The sequence below is a fragment of the Pelophylax lessonae genome, assembly GCF_965119305.1.
Source record: "Pelophylax lessonae genome assembly, chromosome: 5".
NCBI lineage: Eukaryota > Metazoa > Chordata > Amphibia > Anura > Ranidae > Pelophylax > Pelophylax lessonae.
The window spans coordinates 206482893-206502194 of record NC_138772.1 but is presented as its reverse complement, the minus strand read 5'-3'; the positions used below and the strand labels follow the sequence as shown (position 1 = coordinate 206502194).

The 19302-nt window shown below is 37.9% G+C and overlaps 1 protein-coding gene across 1 annotated transcript in view; it reads left to right on the top strand.

Moving 5' to 3' along the window:
- The window catches only part of GLI3 (GLI family zinc finger 3), a 287150-nt gene that overhangs the window by 212830 nt on the left and 55018 nt on the right, over window positions 1-19302 (top strand). The window contains exons 7-9 of the mRNA XM_082258596.1: window positions 9032-9248; window positions 13856-13969; window positions 14809-14949. Coding sequence (XP_082114722.1) covers window positions 9032-9248; window positions 13856-13969; window positions 14809-14949 — 472 coding nt within the window. The remainder of the gene's footprint in view (window positions 1-9031; window positions 9249-13855; window positions 13970-14808; window positions 14950-19302) is intronic.

Sequence of the window (19302 nt, the reverse complement as noted above, 5' to 3'; positions counted from 1 at the left end):
TTATCCAAGTCTTCTTCAGGGGGATGCTGGACAATATGATAATACTGATATCTCTGAATTTATAATATATATTCAAATACAAGTATATATGAGAATATAACATACACAATTGGTTTCAAAAATGGATAGAAAGAATGACAAAAATGACAAATTTGCGCTGGGAATCCACGCAAGCATAGGAATCAAATAATGGAGAGCGATGGACCTCCCCCCCCCCACACACACACACAAACAGACACACACACACAGACAGACACACACAGACAGACACACACACACACACACAAGGGGCAAAAAGAACATCCCAGAGAGAAGAAACCAGATACAAGGGACTAGCTGGCAGCAATATCAGTAAGAGCGCCCTCATCAGATTAAGTACAATCCAGTGTTCACCCTATTCTCAAAGAATATATGAATGAATGTCATATCGCTCATGAGGGGAATTATGGGAATACCAATCCTAGGCCCACAAATAATACGACATAAAGTTCAGAAACAAAGGGATATACAAAAATACATCACATACCTGTATGTGGAGACCAGTGCTCAGGCAAGTCTCCTAGTCATATAATGTACAGTATTGTGTCCCTGTGGGAGCAAGGATACAGATGGAGCCCCAATCTAGCCCCTGTAGGAGACACAGCCCCACCTAGATCACACAATAAATGGTAGTCAACCAAGCACATAAGGCTTTCACAAGGCCAGCAAAAGTAAAAGAAAGTTCTTTTAAATGTGGTCTTACCAATGACGCTGGTTAGCACGCAGGTCTAGCATACATCCAGTACCAGTTATCATCCTATTACTTTTTGGCTGTTTTCTTTTTGCTTGCCAGAGATAAGAAAATGCAAACCAAGTACTATGAACGTGCTAGTACACATGTGGGCATTTTATGTAGCAATGGTAGCATAATTGAAGTTATCAGCATTGATATGTCTTGTTATGTCGGTAAGGAGCTGTATGAGGAAATATAGAACTGGGGAAAGAATATAAATATACTTGCTAACCAATAAAATATAAACCTCTTCTACCCATTAACAAATTGAAAGTGTTGTACCAATACTGGTCATGGAACCTAGAATCTTTTGTAAGAGTTATTCTAATATGCTAGCATTTGTTTGATAAGTCATTATTGTTAAGATCTTGTACTATCTCCGAGAAGAAGTAGTAGACCTCCACAATCATGCAATATTCAGTTTGGCCACTAGAAGTAAATACTTGGCCTGAATAGGGCTAAAATTGCTAAAAAAAAAAAAAAAAATGCATAATTCAACAAAGAGTTGCACCCCAGCAGCTTGATCCAGTATGATCTCAGCGATTTACATATACAAAAATATAAGAAGTAAAATGATTTTTAAGAGATGTTCTGCATCGATGATGTAGTGGTGATATCGAAGGGTCTTTTGAAGAAAACGCAAGAAAAATGTTTTCCTTTAAATCCTATGGGACTTTTCACACCACTGCATTACAGGTGCAGTGCATTTTGAAAAGTCCTGCATGCTGCAACTTTGGTGCAGTTTTGTCATTGAAATGAATGGAAATCACTGCACCAAAGCCGAGTAACACTTAGACACTGAGCCGCGACCTGGCCCAGCCCCATCTCTTTCCTGATTGGCTGACTGATTTTGATTGACAGCAGTGGGAGCCAATCGTGCCGCACTGCTGTCTTAGCCAATGAGGAGGGGAAACCCAGGCAGCTGAGACACTCCTGCAACATCGCTGGATAGAGATGGGGCTCAGGTAAGTGTGAGGGGAGCTGCTGCACACAGAAGGTTTTTTTATCCTAATGCATAGAATGCATTAAGATAAAAAAAAAAAACCTTCTACCTTTACAATCCCTTTAGGTTGGAGCGAATGCAAATGCATCTGTCCAGCATTTGCCTAATTCCTTCTTACATTTCTTATAATGTTGGTTTTAAAAAAGTAGAGATACCCATTAAGGTACTGTAAAAGAGCAAGATGCTTTTGTTATATTTCTTAGGGTTATTCAGTAAAGGGCATATTTTAGGATTAGTAATGGAGGTGCAGGTAGCAGGCTTGTGTTGTTATAAATAAGACATTTGGGTATGCGTTAATCGGTCTGTCAGTAGTAGGTGATACTTTCCGGCCACAACTCAGAAGTGTTTAATACTTACATTTGTATGTATAGTGTACAACAATTGTGCCCGAAAGTGTACTTTTAGGTCAGATATGAAATGTTCCAAATAATGTAAGGGCAGTGAGAGTGCAGTGGTTGGGGTATCTGAGCGGGAACAGAGACCACATGTTCTCCAAACTTCCAAAGTAGAATACATTTCAAGGAGTCTGCAGTGGGAATATTAGCTACCTTGTGCACTGCAATCACTAACAACTTAGGGTTCAGTTTGATAAGGATATTGGATTCTTTATTAGCCCACAGTTAAACATGATTAAGGAGCCACCTTATTTTGAATGACATAATATCCTCGCTCTGTATTAAATTATATATTTTGGGGTTTCCCCAGTCTCCGAATGATTTATGTTTGACTTATTACGTTTACAAATTGAATAAGAATTAAAGGCAGGAGAAAAACGATTTTGAGAGAGAGATATGAACAAGGTAGAGAAGATGCATAAAATGTTGGGCGGTAGAGTTATAGTAAACACTGCAATTCTACCTACTGGAGATTATTCAAAAGTAGCTTATATCAATGCTTATTATATGAATAGTAAAAGTATTTTGTATGTGGTCAGTCATGTTCATGATCGATTGTTCTCAACAAACAGCTGTCATCCTTTGCCTCTGAATCATTTGCTGCTCTACTTCTCCTTCTTTTCCATTTTTTTTACGCTAAAGAGATTATTCAATGGCAACAAATGGCATTAAATATGTTTATCCTCTACTTAATAGAACAATATGTTATTTATAGGTATATTATTAGGTAAAGAATATTTAATACTTCTTAGTTTATTGCTATTTTTTGTTGCCTGTCTGTTTTAGCTGTCGGTGTCACATAATTGCTTAGATAACTAAACTGTAAATAATGGCACAAGGCAGAGGTATTGTTACAAATTACAAAGTTGGAAATTATTGGGAAATTTAATAAAAGGCATTGCAATAAATGGTATATTTTGGGGAAAATAGTTTTAGGCTGAGAAAATAAAATGTGTCTGAAATAAATATTAATCTGTGCTGTCTTAACAACTATTTTTCTTTGTTGCACATTTGTCCTCAATAAGTACAGGCCAGTCTTTCACAGCCATGTATGACATTGTTTTTCTGCGTTTTAATGAACAGAACAGGGTAGTTACACTTCGTAATATATGTTCACTGAAAGGAAGAGGGAGCATTAAATCATTGTGCTCTCTGATGAATGGTTTGTACTGTACATTGAAGAATAAATTGAACAAACTGGCATAGAAGTCAGTGAACATGAAATCAGCTATTAGAAGGGAGCTTGTGAACAAATTCTGAAGCTGATATGCATCTTTTGATTAATGCCCTATCAATCATCCGCAGTGGTTACCTTAGCAAAGTCAGGCTGTAATCATTCATAGCTCCTTTCAGGAACACTGGCAGGGACTATGGGCTTGTAATAACGGAATATTATTACTGATTTCCTACTGACTCTTGCAGAGAACAATTACTGTTTCCCCATGTTTGGGCTTTGCATTATAAAATAAAGTAGCACAGTGCAGAAAAAAAGAAAAAAAAAAAAAACTCTCATCTTATGCAGCTAACATTCTCTGAGGGTACGTATAAGTATATTCTTGTCCTAAATGGTAATGTTGCTGAAATCACTATGAGAATGATTACTTATAATTACTTTGAATAAGTCCTATTTTAGACTACATTTAATAACAAAAGTCAAAATAATGTACATTATCAGGAATTATTTGCCCTAATGAGTTAATTTGCTCTAAATTATAGATATGCGTGTTTTCACCTAATATGACTTAAAGTAAGTTACATTAATTCTTCATTAAATGGGCTGCTAATCTGCAGACACATAGAAATGCCATTTAATTTCTAAATTACATCTCCTTTATTCAGCTATTCAAGTACAGAGTTAGGTGATATGGGATGTAACACAGAGATACCAGTAGGTAAGCAACCCTTAAATGGGGTCAAACTGCTGTGCAATCCAATTTGTGCGTGGTTGAATGAGTCCTGACAAATAGATACATTAAAGCAATTTTAACAGGTAACTTTGAGGTAGGTCAAAATCAATGGATCTGATTCACTAATGGACTAGGGCATTTTCACAATCCAATGTAACAGTTTACTGGCATTAGTGAATAGGGTGAAACTACATTAACTTTAATTATTCAGCAATGCAGTGCATGCAAAAGTTCTGGGGTTTTTTTTTCCTTCACTTATCATGCTTGAATGGGTATTCAGACCATACCAATGATTGGAAATTTACACGGTATAGGAGGGGGGGGGGGGGGGCTCAGCTGCTTCCCCTGACATTCCTCTTTCCGGCTGCTTATATTGTAATACTAGAGAGAACTGAAGACATACTAGAGGAAAATGGTCAGAGAGTGGTGATATGTCACTGGAATGGTTGGTGACTGAAAACATGCTACAGCACGAGAAACCGATAGATCACTGCTATTACCTGTTTCTGGTCAACGCTCCCACTACCAGTGCTGGGGTCCATGGGATACATAGCAATTACAAAAACGCCAAATGTGGCCCTCATCTTTTGGGATTGAAAAATCACGTTTGGGTGTGCTAGCTTCCTTTTTTAGTTTCATTCATGTGCAGATCTAGTTTATGCTCAAAGCTCCTGGACTTGAGAAATATGGTGCCTAACTTAAAAATGCTAATATACAAAGTTTATTTGTATTTTATGTGAACGATAGTAACTGAAGGTCAGATAGCTTTATTTTATGGCACAAGAGTTCTTACATCACATATATTTAATAACATAAAAGTGTTTTTGGTGTGTAGTATATACAAGTATGCTGTAAGCGCCCCATAGAATAATATATATAATTATAAAAAGGCATTTGTCACATTATATGTAAATTAAAGCCTATTAATGAGAGCCTGTTTAGAAAGAATATAAAAAATCAAGAAGAGAATGTAGATTAAATGTTTTATTCCTTATCTTGTTTGCTATTGAAGTATACAACTGAGAACAATATATTTGAAAAGAGCACATAAAGTGTGGTTTGGCATTGCCTACTTGCAGAGTGAAGTCTTTATACTGTAATATAATTTTCTCCAGAATTGAACTGTAGACTGAGAAACACAGAGGACTAATGAAGTGATGACAGGTATTAGCATGCATAATGGGCTTTAATAGACATTTAATGATGTTAAACTGAAAGAGAGAGACGAGATCTCCCATCGGAATATCCCTTCACTGAAACATTGATCAGCAGTCTTGCAGTAGATTTCAGTGCAAAAAAGCACTGACAGAAATTCTTTTTTAGGTGAGCACACTTTCCATCGTTTGAGGAAAAAAAAATGACTGATATGACAAGCAATGCTCACAAAACACATTTACCAATTGATTTCACTTCTTCCTAATGTGAATAGTAAATGTGTGCAGGAGATTCCTTTTCTCCAAATAAATAAATCTTTTCTTAGACAAGATGACTCATGAAATACATATATATATATATATATATATATATATATATATATATATATATATATATACATACATATATATATATAATATGTATATATATATCAGTTGTATTTATTTAATGTATAGAATATAATGTTTTGGGGTTCACTAAAGGACCGTTCACTCATCAAATGTACACTTAATGTATTAAATAAGACATAAGCTGTATTTAATAAGAGTACCAAACCGCAAAGTAAGTAGAAAAAAAAACCTGAATATTTTTATTTTGGTTATGATTGGATGATTAGAGTGTATAAATCCTTTTTTTTTTCTCTTTTTTTTTTGGTATTCTACCTGAACTCAGCTTCACTTTATTTATTACGCTAAATAAACAGTTTTTACTCCTTTTGTAAATAATCCACATTAAAGCCGCACTGCAAGGGTTAATTGCTCATTTTATCTAGGAGAGGAGAAACACTTGTACTTGTTCATCGCCTCCCCCGACAGATGGTGCTCCCCCACGCTCTGACAGTGGATGGCCCCTCAGCATCAAAACATCCAATGCAGGGCTTTGGTTTTGATGATGTCAGGACGCTAAACCACTGGAGTATGGGGGAAAAGACCATGCAGAGACTGGTCTAGCAGTGGGGAGGAGCTGAGGATCGAGTAAGTAAATCTTCTTTTATTGTTCCCTTAGACATAAACAAGCAATAAACTCTTGCAGTTCAGGCACAGATCCACTGCAATGGATAATTCTGGTTGCCTAAAGTTGGGCTTTAATTAAAAAAAAAAATAAATTCCATTATTTACAGTGCCTTGAAAAAGTATTCATACCCTTTGAAATTTTCCACATTTTGTCATTTCACAACCAAAAAACGTAAATGTAATTTATTGGGATTTTATGTGATAGACCAATGCAAAGTGGCACATAATTGTGAAGTGGAAGGAAAATGATAAATGGTTTTCAAAATTTTTTACAAATAAATATCTGAAAAGTGTGGCATGCATTTGTATTCAGCCCCCCGAGTCAATACTTTGTAGAACCACCTTTCACTGCAATTACAGCTGAAAGTTTTTTGGGAATGTCTCTACTAGTTTTGCACATCTAGAGGGTGAAATTTTTGCTCATTCTTCTTTGCAAAATAGCTCAAGCTCTGTCAGATTGGATGGAGAGCATCTGTGAACAGCAATTTTCAAGTGTTGCCACAGATTCTCAATTGATTTAGGTCTGGACTTTGACTGAGCCATTCTAACACATGAGTAAGCTTTGATCTAAACCATTCTATTGTAGCTCTGGGTGTATGTTTAGAGTCGTCCTACTGGAACCTCCTCCCCAGTTTCAAGTCTTATCAGACTTTAACAGGTTTTTTTCTATGATTGCCCCTTATTTGGCTCCATCAATCTTCCCATCAACTCTAACCAGCTTTCCTGTCCCTGCTGAAGAAAAGCATCCCCACAACATAATGCTGCCATCACCATGTTTCACCATGGGGATGTTGTGTTCACAGGGATATGCAGTGTTAGTTTTCCACCACACATAGCGTTTTGCTTTTAGGCTAAAAAGTTACATTTTGGTCTCATCATCCACGTTTGCTGTGTCCCTCACTTTAAACTTTTCCACAACTTTATGCCCGACCTGTCTGGCTGTATTTATACTGAGATTTCATTACACACAGGTGGATTCAATTTACTTATTAGGTAACTCCTGAAGGCAATTAGTTCCACTAGATTTTTGTTAGGGGTATCGGAGTAAAGGGGGCTGAATACAAATGCACGCCACACTTTACAGATATTTATTTGTAAAAATTTTTGAAAAACATTCATCATTTTCTTTCCACTTCACAATTATGTCCACTTTGTGTTGGTCTATCACATAAAATTCCAATAAAATACATGACAAAATTTGGAAAATTTCAAGGTGTATGAATACTTTTTCAAGGCACTGTATAGTTATGTTGAAGTCACATATTTTGCAGGACTACTGCAGAAAACCCCTGCAGTATCATAATCTCCCTATCATACACGCTTGCATAGTCAGACACATTGGGACCACATTGGGCAGTAGTTTATCAAAATGTTTAAAGTGTAACTAAAGGCAAAACTTTTGTTTTTTCATTTGGTTTGCCATTGTGGAGATTTCTCTTCACTTCCTGACCCAAAGCCAAAACAGGAAAAGGGAGAAAATCCCTTCAAAGTGAAGGAATCCCAGTGTGTCACCAGGATCACCAGAACTAGTGTCCCCATTGGAAGATTTCTCCTCTATTAGTTTTCTGATGGCAACCCAAAATTTGCAATTTACTTTTACTTTCATTCTTGATGATAACGGTAAACACGTAAACAGAGAGGGTGAATCTCCTGAACGGGGACAAAGACAGCAATAAAATCCCTCTCCACCCTCTAAAACTCAGAAAACGTTTTGCTGTTAGTTACAATTAAAACTTTGAGTGGTAATGTATGTTAATATAGGAAGAGCATACTCTGCTGGAGAATGAACCAGCACTGTAAGACCAAAGTGTGAACCATGGAGGCTGGGTATGTTCTTCTTTTGAGTGACTATTTAGAAATATTTTTTGCTTTCCATATATTACATTAATTGGCAATGAGCTAAAGTTTTACTTTTAATTGCCTTCGCTAGTAGTCAGATTATTAATAATAGCTGGATTAGGTGTTTTAAAATTATTATGAACACACTGGTTAGTCATACATATTGAACATTTCTAAAACTTCCATTTGTGCCTTTCATAGTTAGTCTATTCAAGAAAAGACACATCCATCAAGTTCAACGAAATGACAAAAATGTAAAACCTGCATCTTTAAAGCTGGTATACAAAGGCCAAAAATCAGACGATTCAGCAGAAACTGGCTGAGTTTCACTCTGCGTGTACCACTGTCTGTTAAACAGAAGCCGGTCTGACGGCCAGCTTCTGTCGAACGGACCTGCTGGAAAACCAGAATTTGATCAGCATTTGCAGTGGCTTCTGCACTGATGGGGGTGGGGGAAAGTCCCTACTGTCAGAATACAGAAGGGCTGCGGGAGAGATCCCTGCATCCACATTCACATCTCTGGTTAAAAAAAAAATCTCTGTGTATAGATTTAGAACCACAAACCTGCAGGAAATGCCTATAAAGCATGGTTTGATTTGCTGCAAGATGGAAAACCTTTCTGATCCCCTCTAAGGCAATTGGACTCTCCTTATAGGGCAATCAGATACTCATTGGATCAACAATCTACATATTTATTACCTATACATGTTTATATCCAGTTATATTTTGTGCATTTAAAAACACATCTAGCTATGTTTTCAAATGATCCACCAAGCTGGATAGAGCTAGTCATCTTCAGTATATAAAGTCATAAAGCATTTAACATTATATATAATAAAGTGGTTCCTACTGCAAGTATAGAATAGATTTAATGTACTTCATGTATTAATATGCCAGTTCTTTTCATAATAATGCTGTTTTTTTTTTATACATTTCTTTATTTATAGCCCGGCCTTGAGTTTTACATACCCACCTACGCCTGTGTCCTTACAGCAGATGCATCAGCATATTATAAATCGGCAACACAGCATAGGATCAGCATTTGGACACAGCCCCCCACTTATTCATCCTGCACCTACGTTTCCAACTCAGAGAACTAATCCCGGCATTCCCAGTGTTTTAAACCCTGTCCAAGTCAGCGTGGGTCCAACAGAAGTTACACAGGTGAGATCTTAGCAACATTCAAAGCAGGTTAAATGGCATCTTGTCTGAGCAGGTAAAGCAGTAAAACTTTGACACCAAAGTAATAGCAGTATGTGCAATTGCCATGCCTTAAATGATAAGTGCATCCTTATAAAAAATAATGATGGTACTAATGATCAGTATGTGTTTGTACTTGGTAACAGTTTTTTTTCTAGCTGCCTGAACTGTATGGGTCTAGTCTAGTGTACACATCCTGTAGTGTGCCTGTTTATTTAGATGACTACAGTGTAGGCTAACTTGCCCACATTAGCTAATGGGCAGCCTGGTGCAGATTACAGCCTTTCTTGGCCCTTATCTTGTACAAAGGTGCTTTTTCTACCTAAGAAAGACATGTAACGCTGTACAAGCTCCATCAAGGCCAGTTAGGTAGTTAGAATCTTATGTAGTCCTCTATTCCGCTAGTAGGAGGAGCTTTGTGCTCCTTTTTCATATTATCTATCTCTGTCACTCTCCTCTTCTCACCCATAATTGCTATTGCTGCTAATTGCTGTTTATACAGAGCTCTGAGCTGTTGTATACAGAGGACTGGTTCATTTCTCAGCTGCGGCTGAGGTTTCAATAAAACCAAGCAGGCCTAAGGGCAGGCATTGTCTGTTGTGCTGTGTCTTTAGCTAAGCCATAGTGTTCTGGGAATTCTTTGCCATGTATTCATTGTTTATTTGTAATAAAAAAAAAAGTATACATAGTGAAAAATATAAATAAAACATTAATTTAAGTAGTTAAAAATGTAAATAACATTATTCAAATTATCACAGTACTGTACAGTGTACGTCTTAGTCAATTACCCTATTATCAAATGCATCAATCACATAAAGTTAAAACAAAGCATACCTTTTTTTTTACATTTCAGTTAAATCTGGTTAAAACAAAGCTGATAAAGGATTTGTTTATCATTACTAATTGATAGATTTTTTTTTTTTGGAATATGAAATTGTGATTTGCACTTATGTATCATTATGTTATTTTACCTGTCCAACCCAGGCTACAATTTCAAAGCGCAAGGATAGATTGTTCAGAGTTATGTAGAGCACGCATTATGCACACATATATCATTTGTCTTACTCTTTGTAATCTGTTTTCTTTTTGTTTGGTATGTTTCCCCATGTCATGTACATCTAGCATTATGCACATAAATATAATAACATGTGATTCTACTGGGCTCCTAATTAACTGTCAGTTCAGGTCTGCTGCCTCCTTTTGTCTCCCCTAGTAATGAAAAACAGAACACACAAGTCACTTATCTATATGTAATACAATAGTATCTATCAGTCATTGTAACATATCTTCCAGCATTTCTTATGGCCAATTGGAAATGCTGACTGTAACAGATTGGCTTGCATTTGCAGTTTTAGACATGTATATATTATAGATTTGAACACAGATTATCAGTTATATAAATATAAATGCATATTTCCAGAAAATATCCTCCATCGGTTAATATTTTAAATTGGATTATATTATTGGTTAGGTTTATTTAAATGTAAAGTTATTGTCATTGATAAAAGTTTTCATGACACTGTGGCCACTAGGGTTGCTTTCTTTTTTAAGTGCTTCCTAATTCATGAATTATCACTGCAGTGTTTTGTTACTTCTGTTTCAGGACTCTCTGTGCAGCAATAAAGTCAGGAAATGGGGAGATTTATATTAATGATTTGTTATTACTGTATAATGAATAAGATTTAATTTTGTTTTATTTTTACATGCATATTGAACACTATTAATTGGGTACCATTGTGTCAGAATTAAAGCTATTATGTAATGGAAGTAATATCAACATACAGTATATTTTACTAAACAAGGTGGTTACTTTTTATTTCAATATTTTATTTTATTTAGGACTGGGTGCATATATGAGATTGAGTTAGCAGATCATACATATTCTAATGAGAAAGCCCAACACTACATACTTGGCAGGCTCTAACGCCGGTCATAGCAGGGACTGGCTGAGATTCAATCTATCCATGGGCAGATAGGTTGTACTGAAGTCAATGCATCAATTCTTGGCATGCAATTACTGCAGGCGGCTATAGCCGCTAGCAATATTCATTGTGTTCTGCTGAGCAGTAAGGCTCTCCATGCCCTCACCCCCCCCACTGGCAGAATACAATAGCTTTGTGGGAGGCAAACTGACTGACTGTGTTACTGGGGAAAGCAAGCGATTTTCTTTCTTTCCACCCATGGTCGAAGTAAAGAAAAACCAACTAATTAAATGTGTCCTTTTTCTGCTAAGTGAAGAGAAGGGGGTATGTCCCGCCTCCCAGTCAATCAGCTGCTTGTGTAATTTGATCATCCCTGCTTGTTAGCTGTATTTGTAACAATCACCAATTTATTTATCTATAGAAAACAACAATTCTTCTGGCTGTAAGGGGTAAAAATAAGTAATGATATCTAATAATACATACAGTATTTTTTTAATACGGAAAGAAAAAAAAATACACACCAGATTATGTGCAGATGATTGAGTGTTTCACTTTAGGCTGCTTTCAGAATGAGGCAGTGCGATTTCACTGCACTGTGGGTGCAGCTCAGCTTACCTGCGCTTTTGGTGTGGTTTAGTTGTGCTTTCTCAAAGAGTTATATTGTATGCCTGCGGTTTTGGTGCACCTTCTGAAAGTGCACCAAAACTCCTGAATGCTGTATCTTTGGTGCATTTTCAGAAAATGGACCAAACACCCAAGACACAATATAACTCTATGGGAAAGCACAGCTAACCAGCTCCAAACACACGGGTAAGCTGCACTTCACCTGAGGTGCGGTCAAACCACACCTCATTAGTCTGAAACACAACCTTAGTATCAACATGTCAAATGTGGCAGCACCTATCTATCTTTCCCAAAAACAATCATTTTTAATCTGTATGGACCAGTGAGTGAAATCGCCTCCAGCATTAATTGAGATAAAGCTTACTAGATCTTTAGACCGCATTCACACTAGTCCGACTTGGACCGCGTCTTGTCAGCCTGACAAGTAGCGGTCCGTCGCGCTCCCATTGTGCGGTACAGAAGCCGTTCTAATAGGAGCGACACAAGTCGCTCTGACTTAAAAAAAGGGTCCTGTACTACTTCGGGGCGACCTGGAGGCGACTTGCATAGACATTCACTTTATGAAGTCCGTGCAAGTCACGCCGAAGTCGCGCTGCACGTGGTTACATTTTATGTAATATGGTCTTTTTAAGAAAGTTTTGAGCTGAGCATGCCCATAGGCTATTAGTTTTACTCTCGTTCTCTTCCCTCTCTTCCATTTCCGGGCTATAATCGTTACAGGTCTACTGGGGTCAATGATGCTTAATAAAATGAAAAGATGGAAATAGCCTAATAGGACATGGGGGAGGAGAGGAAAGAGAAGGAAGGCGAACTTCTGTACCTTTGGCTCTGAATAAGAGGAGAAAGAATAAGGGAAGAACTAAGCAGATAGGAATGCACCACATGTAGAAGTGGGGGCTGGCGCAGGTGTGGGTGCACTGCGGGGTCTTACATGGTCATTGAGCCTGGGTATGCCCATTAGGCTCTGTTTTGTATTTTCATTTTTTTTTTTTTCTCTTTGAAATTTAATAAAGAAAAAAAAAAAACAGGAGCTCTAAATAATCCAGTCAGACAAGTGGTTGATTTTTCCAGTTGTGGTGCCTTATTTAGTACAATTGTTCATATAGTACCAAAAATGTACATACTGTACTCTCACATCAGTCTCTGGCATAAAGGAGCTTACCATATAATGTCCCTGTCTTAGTTCCATATAAATACTAGGGCTAAACAGCAGCCAATTAACCTAATAGCATATGTTTGGAATGTTGGAGGAAACCTATGCAGGAACAGGGAGATCATGAAAACTCCATGCAGACTTTGTCTTGACCGGGATTCAAACTGGCACACCAGTGCTGTAAAGCAGAAGTGCTAACTACTAAGCCACTGTGCTACCGAAAATGTATATCTGACCATTGATGCACTGGATACTTTTGGCTCAGAGGCAATTAAAGTTGTTGTAAAGGTAAAAGTTTTTTTTTTAACCTTAATGCAATCACTGTGTTCAAGGTAGAAAACCTTTCAAAAGTAGCTCCCACCAGTCCCCCCCTTAAGCGTTTACCTGAGTCTTCTCTCAACCCAGCGCTTTGCCCATCTGCCGCAGCTCTTCTCCCTTCTCCCATCCCTCACAGCTTTTGCCCAGCGCTTTACAGTGCTAGGACAAACAGTACAGTTACAATACAATTCAATACAGGAGGAATCAGAGGGCCTTGCTCGGAGCGACGTAGTGTGAACCGTCACTAAGTCTTCACAGATGAATATAGGTCAATGTGTATTTTTGGTGATTTCACAATGTATCTCTCTCTGGTGTGCGTCCAGGGTCAGGAGGCTCCTCCAGAGTTTATTCTTGTTTATACCTTTCAATTGCCCTAATTCAATTCTTCTTTAGTATATCACCCCCGACATTTAACAGGCTTCAACTTCTCAAATAAAATGGTATAATAAATTACAAGAGTGTACCAAAGTTCTCAGATGTCTTACCACACCCATCTGATAAAAATTGGATTTCCAGCAGAGAAGTTACATTTTTTTTTTTAAATTTTTAAACAGAACAAGCCTACCAGTGAGTCAGCTGTGAGTAGTACAGGGGACCCAATGCACAATAAACGCTCCAAGGTTAAACCTGAGGAAGAGCTACCAAGCCCAGCTGCTGGATGCATGCAGGTAAATACAATGTTTATATTTATTTTCTTGTCTAATAAAGGGACAGTAAGAGCAATTCTGGCAGCGTCAATGTATTAAAATCCAAAAATGTCATCTTTTAAAATTCATGGCTGACATGAGCGTTTAATTGTTGCTATGGGTTGGCATACGTATTTATATTTTCAAAGCTAAGTAATATTTAACTTGAATTTTAGCACCGCTCACCATCATTAATAAAGGTGGAAGTAGCAGTGGTGTGAACATTACTTTATGTTGTGTTGCTGACAACAAGAATATGGGATGTCCGTTGATTACAGCCCTTAAACAATATTATTATTTTTTCTTTTTGTTTTTAGGCTTTTAAAAAAAATAAATAATTATAAGTTTTGCAAAAATTTTGTAGCCTATAGATTTGCTCTCTTTTTAATGATCTTTTCATAATCCTCATATGTGTATGTATAATTTAGAGCTATGAGGTTTGACTGGTAGTCTACTATAGTAAACTACAGAAGCTGAAGAAAAATAAAACACAATGCAAATTCTTCTTAACTGTGTACTTTATTATTGTAAGTTTTGTATTTATAACTTGAAATGATTTATTGGTGATGGTCTTTTTACATCTTTAGATTAGTATTTGTTAAGTAAATGTGTATGCTTGTGTGTGTTAAACATGTATTTATGCTTAAATCATACCTTAAATAAAGTTGTATTTGCATGTTTAATCACGTGATTCATTTGGTAAGAATGTTCAGTATTTATTTCCAGCTAAACATGGCCGCTTTGTCTTTTACTTTTATTGAAATGCAGCCACCTCCCCCCCTTCTTATTTTAACATTCTCATCTTTTAACTTTGTTTCTAGGATCAGCCAGATGGAATGACTCTGGTAAAAGAGGAGGGGGACAAAGATGAAAGTAAACAAGAGCCTGAAGTAGTTTACGAGACAAACTGCCATTGGGAAGCCTGCTCCAGAGAGTTTGACACACAAGAACAGCTAGTGCATGTAAGTTAATGGAATTCAGGAACTGGGGTTTGAAAGCTATGTGACCTTTCTCCATTGAGGTCATGGTCTTTGACCCTGTGCTGAGTCAAGTTTCTTAGCCAGCAGCATTGCATGCTGGAGTGGACTTTATGAGTTTCAGAGTAAAGGAAAGTCTTAGCCGTGGTGCTTGACCTGTTCAGTCAGCTAAAGCTTACTGCAAAATTCAATAAAGACTTCAGCAATGGCTCTGATCTTGTAAGCCAGCAAACATTATTTTTTTTTGTAGGAGACTTTGATATTTATTGAGTAATAGTAAGCTGAACATGAATTAATACTAACCTGAAGCCAGGACTTCTTTCTATAAACCTAAGCAGCTTTTTCTTCTTCACAAATTTAATACATTATTAGTTTTATTAAGAGAAGATGGTTTGCTTCAGGCAGCAGATGATTGTTGACCCTCACATCCCTTGGACCAGCTTTTGGGGACATAACTGTCTTCATCCTAGAGCAGAACATCTGAATTGTGTCTAGCAAAAGAGAGGTAGAATTCATTCCTATGCTATGGAACATTAAACAGTTTTCTTTACGGAAAACAATAGGTATTGTTTTTGCTAAGAATCCGAACCCCTTTTGATCGTTTTTTATTTTTGATACAAAGGTACAACATCTTGCTTAATTCACTGTTACTGAATCTGATTCCAGTATTTAAATTTCCCCTGAATGTTTACTGGCATGTTTACACATGCAAATCAGTCTCATTTCTGTGTTCACTCAATAAAGTTGAGAAGTTGAAAAAACACCTTACTGATCATGATGTTCTCTTGCACATATCAGCAGTAAAGTGATAAATCATTTATTGCTGGCCTGTACATATTATTGCTTTGGAATGTCTAAAGAACTAAGGGGTATCATCAAGGCTAAAGCTAACAATTACAAAATGTTTCCTGGTTATGTAATCTTCTATCACTTCATTTACTAAACAGAATATATAACACATAAATGTCACTTGGGAGGGTTTGTGTTTGACAGATGACTTTTTAGGCCTCATTCTGATAGGAACTGTGAAACCTGCATTCATTTATTTCTAAATGGAATATTGTTAACACTTCCCAGATCATTTCTTCTGCATTTAGAAAAGCAAAACGCAGTAGTGCCAGTGTGAATGAGGCCTTAAAGTGTTACTGAAGTCGCGTTTTTTTTATGGTAAAAATAACAAACATGTTATATTTACCTGCTCTGTGCAGTTGGTTTTCTACAGAGCAGCCCTGATCCTCCTCTTTTTGGGTCCCTCTTCTGCTCTCCTGGCCCCTCCCTCCTGTTGTGTACCCCCAGGGATGCATTAAGATAAAAAGAAAAAAACCTTCTGACTTTACAACCACTTTAAGGCCCCTTTCACACGAGCGGTGCGCCCGGCGGACTCCGTTTTGCTCAGCAGAGATCGATCCGCTGATGCCCGCTGAGCAGGCGGATGACAACTCTGTCTCCGCTTACTTTGCAGAGACGGAGCTGTCAGAGCCCACCTGTCCATTTTCATCCAATCTTATCCAATCCTCCTGATGGATGGAAAACAGGGTTTCAAGTCGTCCAGTTTTCATGGACAGGATCAGATCAGGTAGCAGCGGGTGTCAGTGGAGATGTCACCACTGACATCTGCTGCTCCATATAACTGCATGAAGCATCTGATCAGGTCCGCCTGAAAAGCCAGTGTGAAAGAGGCCTGACTAAACTAATAACTAAACAAAATAAACTTTAGGTATTATTGACTCTTAGCTGCTGCATTTTCACAGACAGAGAAGAAACAGTCATGCTCAAAGGGGCTGATTTATTAAGAGTAGAGTATTCTCACTTACCATTTTTAATATTCACTTAGCTAAGTGAATATGGTGCAACGTAGCAAACTATGTTCACTAAGTGAATATGGGTGCAATTATGTTCACTTTAAGTATTAAATCATATGTAAGAAAAGCATTTAGTAAATAAACACTACTCTGTTAACACACAAATTATGGTATAGCACTCGTAGCAACTGCTTACAATCCATTTATACAAAATAATTGAACAATTTAAGTATTTGTATTTTGGGAACTATTGCCATACTTCCTTGTTGATAGACTGTACTGCATTGCAAAGACATTCTGCAAACCTTCTATGTGTAAATACGGTGTCACTCTTTAACCAGTTCCCATCCGCGCTACAGCCTATATACGGCTGCAGCGCGGACTCGAATTTTCGGGAGGCCGTTTAAAAACGGCCTCCCAGTGACACGCCCCCCGCGCGCTCCCGCGAGCGCGCAGCGGGGAGAATCTGTGTCGGCCGTGTCCCTTGGACACAGCCGATCACAGATCGTGGTGAATGGCCAATCACAGCGGCCATTCACCACGTGATCGGATCATCCAATGAGAGATGATCTCATATGTAAACATATGAGATCATCTCTCATCGCCGGCGCTCCTTCCTCACACGGAGCCTGCAGTGTGAGGAAGGAGGGAGAGCTGCACAGCGCCAGGGACAAAGAGACATGTAATCAGGGCACTGATTACCAGTGCCCTGATTACTAAAAGGTAAAAAACATACACAGTGCCCCCCCATCAGTGCCCACAGTGCCCTCCATCAGTGTCCCCCATCAATGCCCACAATCAGTGCCCATAGTGCTGCCAGTCAGTGCCCATCAGTGCCTGCTCATCTAGGCACTGATAAGCACTGACTGGCAGCACTATGGGCACTGAGTGTGGGCACTGATGGTGCTGCCCATCAGTGCTCATCAGTTCTGCCCATCAGTGCTCATCAGTGCCACCCGTCAGTGTCCATCAGTGCCATCCGCCAGTGCCCATCAGTGCCGCCTCTCAGTGCCCATCAGTGCTGCCCGCCAGTGCCGCCTCTCAGTGCCCAGCAGTGCCACCTCAGTGCCCAGCAGTGCCACCTCTCAGTGCCCAGCAGTGCCGCCTATCAGTGCCGCATATCAGTGCCACCTATCAGTGCCGCCTATCAGTGCCACCTATCAATGCCGCCTATCAGTGCTCATCATTGCGGCATATTAGTACCTCCTCATCAGTGCCCATAAGTGCCACCTCATCAGTGCCCATAAGTGCCACCTCATCAGTGCCCATAAGTGCCACCTCATCAGTGCCCATCAGTGCAGCCTATCAGTGCCCATCAGTGCCGCCTCATCAGCGCCCTTCAGTGAAGGAGAAAAATTTATTTTCAAAATTTACTCACAGAAAATAAGAAAAACTTTTTTTTTTTTTCAAAATTTTCTGTCTTTATTCTTTTTTTTTGTAAAAAATAAAAAACCCAGAGATGATTAAATACCACCAAAAGAAAGCTCTATTTGTGTGAAAAAAATGATAAAAATTTCAAATGGGTACAGTGTAGCACGACCGCGCAATTGTCATTCAAAGTGTGACAGCGCTGAAAGCTGAAAATTGGCCTGGATGGGAAGGGTGTTTAAGTGCACAGTAGGCAAGTGGTTAAATCTAAATGCTGTTTTCTGCTAGGCAGGTTTTTTAGATTTTAGGAAAAGCTATATGCAGAAACACACTTTTTTTTTTTTTTATAAATCTTATTCTGTTTTTGACTAGCATACATACTATTAAAATTTTAGATCTAAAACATCTTTGTCATCTTAAAACAGCCATGGCTTCCAAGATTTGGTTTGCAAAGAACATAATACAGCTGCTGTGTGATGTCATAACTGTTGTTGCTCAACGGTTGATATGTATTTATTATAGTTTCCATTAATTCCAAACAACCTGAAGCATAAAATAAACAGCCATGAGAGTTACTTTTAAATAAATAAACCATGTTAAAAGTTATTTAGGAACAAAAGAAGTTCTGTGTAGTACCATTTACCATCCAATCTCATATTTTTACCAGTTTAATGCAGACACTTGATTTTTTTGTATTTTTCAATTTTACATTTTAATTGCTACTAACAAAAGTGTCAATGAAATAAGAGATCACATGGTTGTTCTAATTCCCTGTTAATGGAGGAACACACAGATATCAGAAGGTTGAATAGAATCATGAAAGTGTAGATCCATTTTGTTCTGTGAATTAGACTTAAAAACTTATATTACTGGTGCCATGGGTTATGGCAGATCATTAATCTTTGCATGATGTGATGGATATAGACCTTTTTGCTATTGCCGTTCATTATGTTGGTAGTGCTTGTTTATATTATTGGCATTCCCTGAAGATTACTGTTGTTTATTTCTTATTGCATTATCAAGCTATTAAACAATCGGTTATTTTAAAGGAAAAGTCCAGTTTGGGTAAACATTTTTAAAGTTATTATTTTTTTTAGAAGCCTGATATAATTTTCAGTAACTGAAAGCAGTTAAAATATATTTTGCTTGCTCCTAATAGCATCAGTCT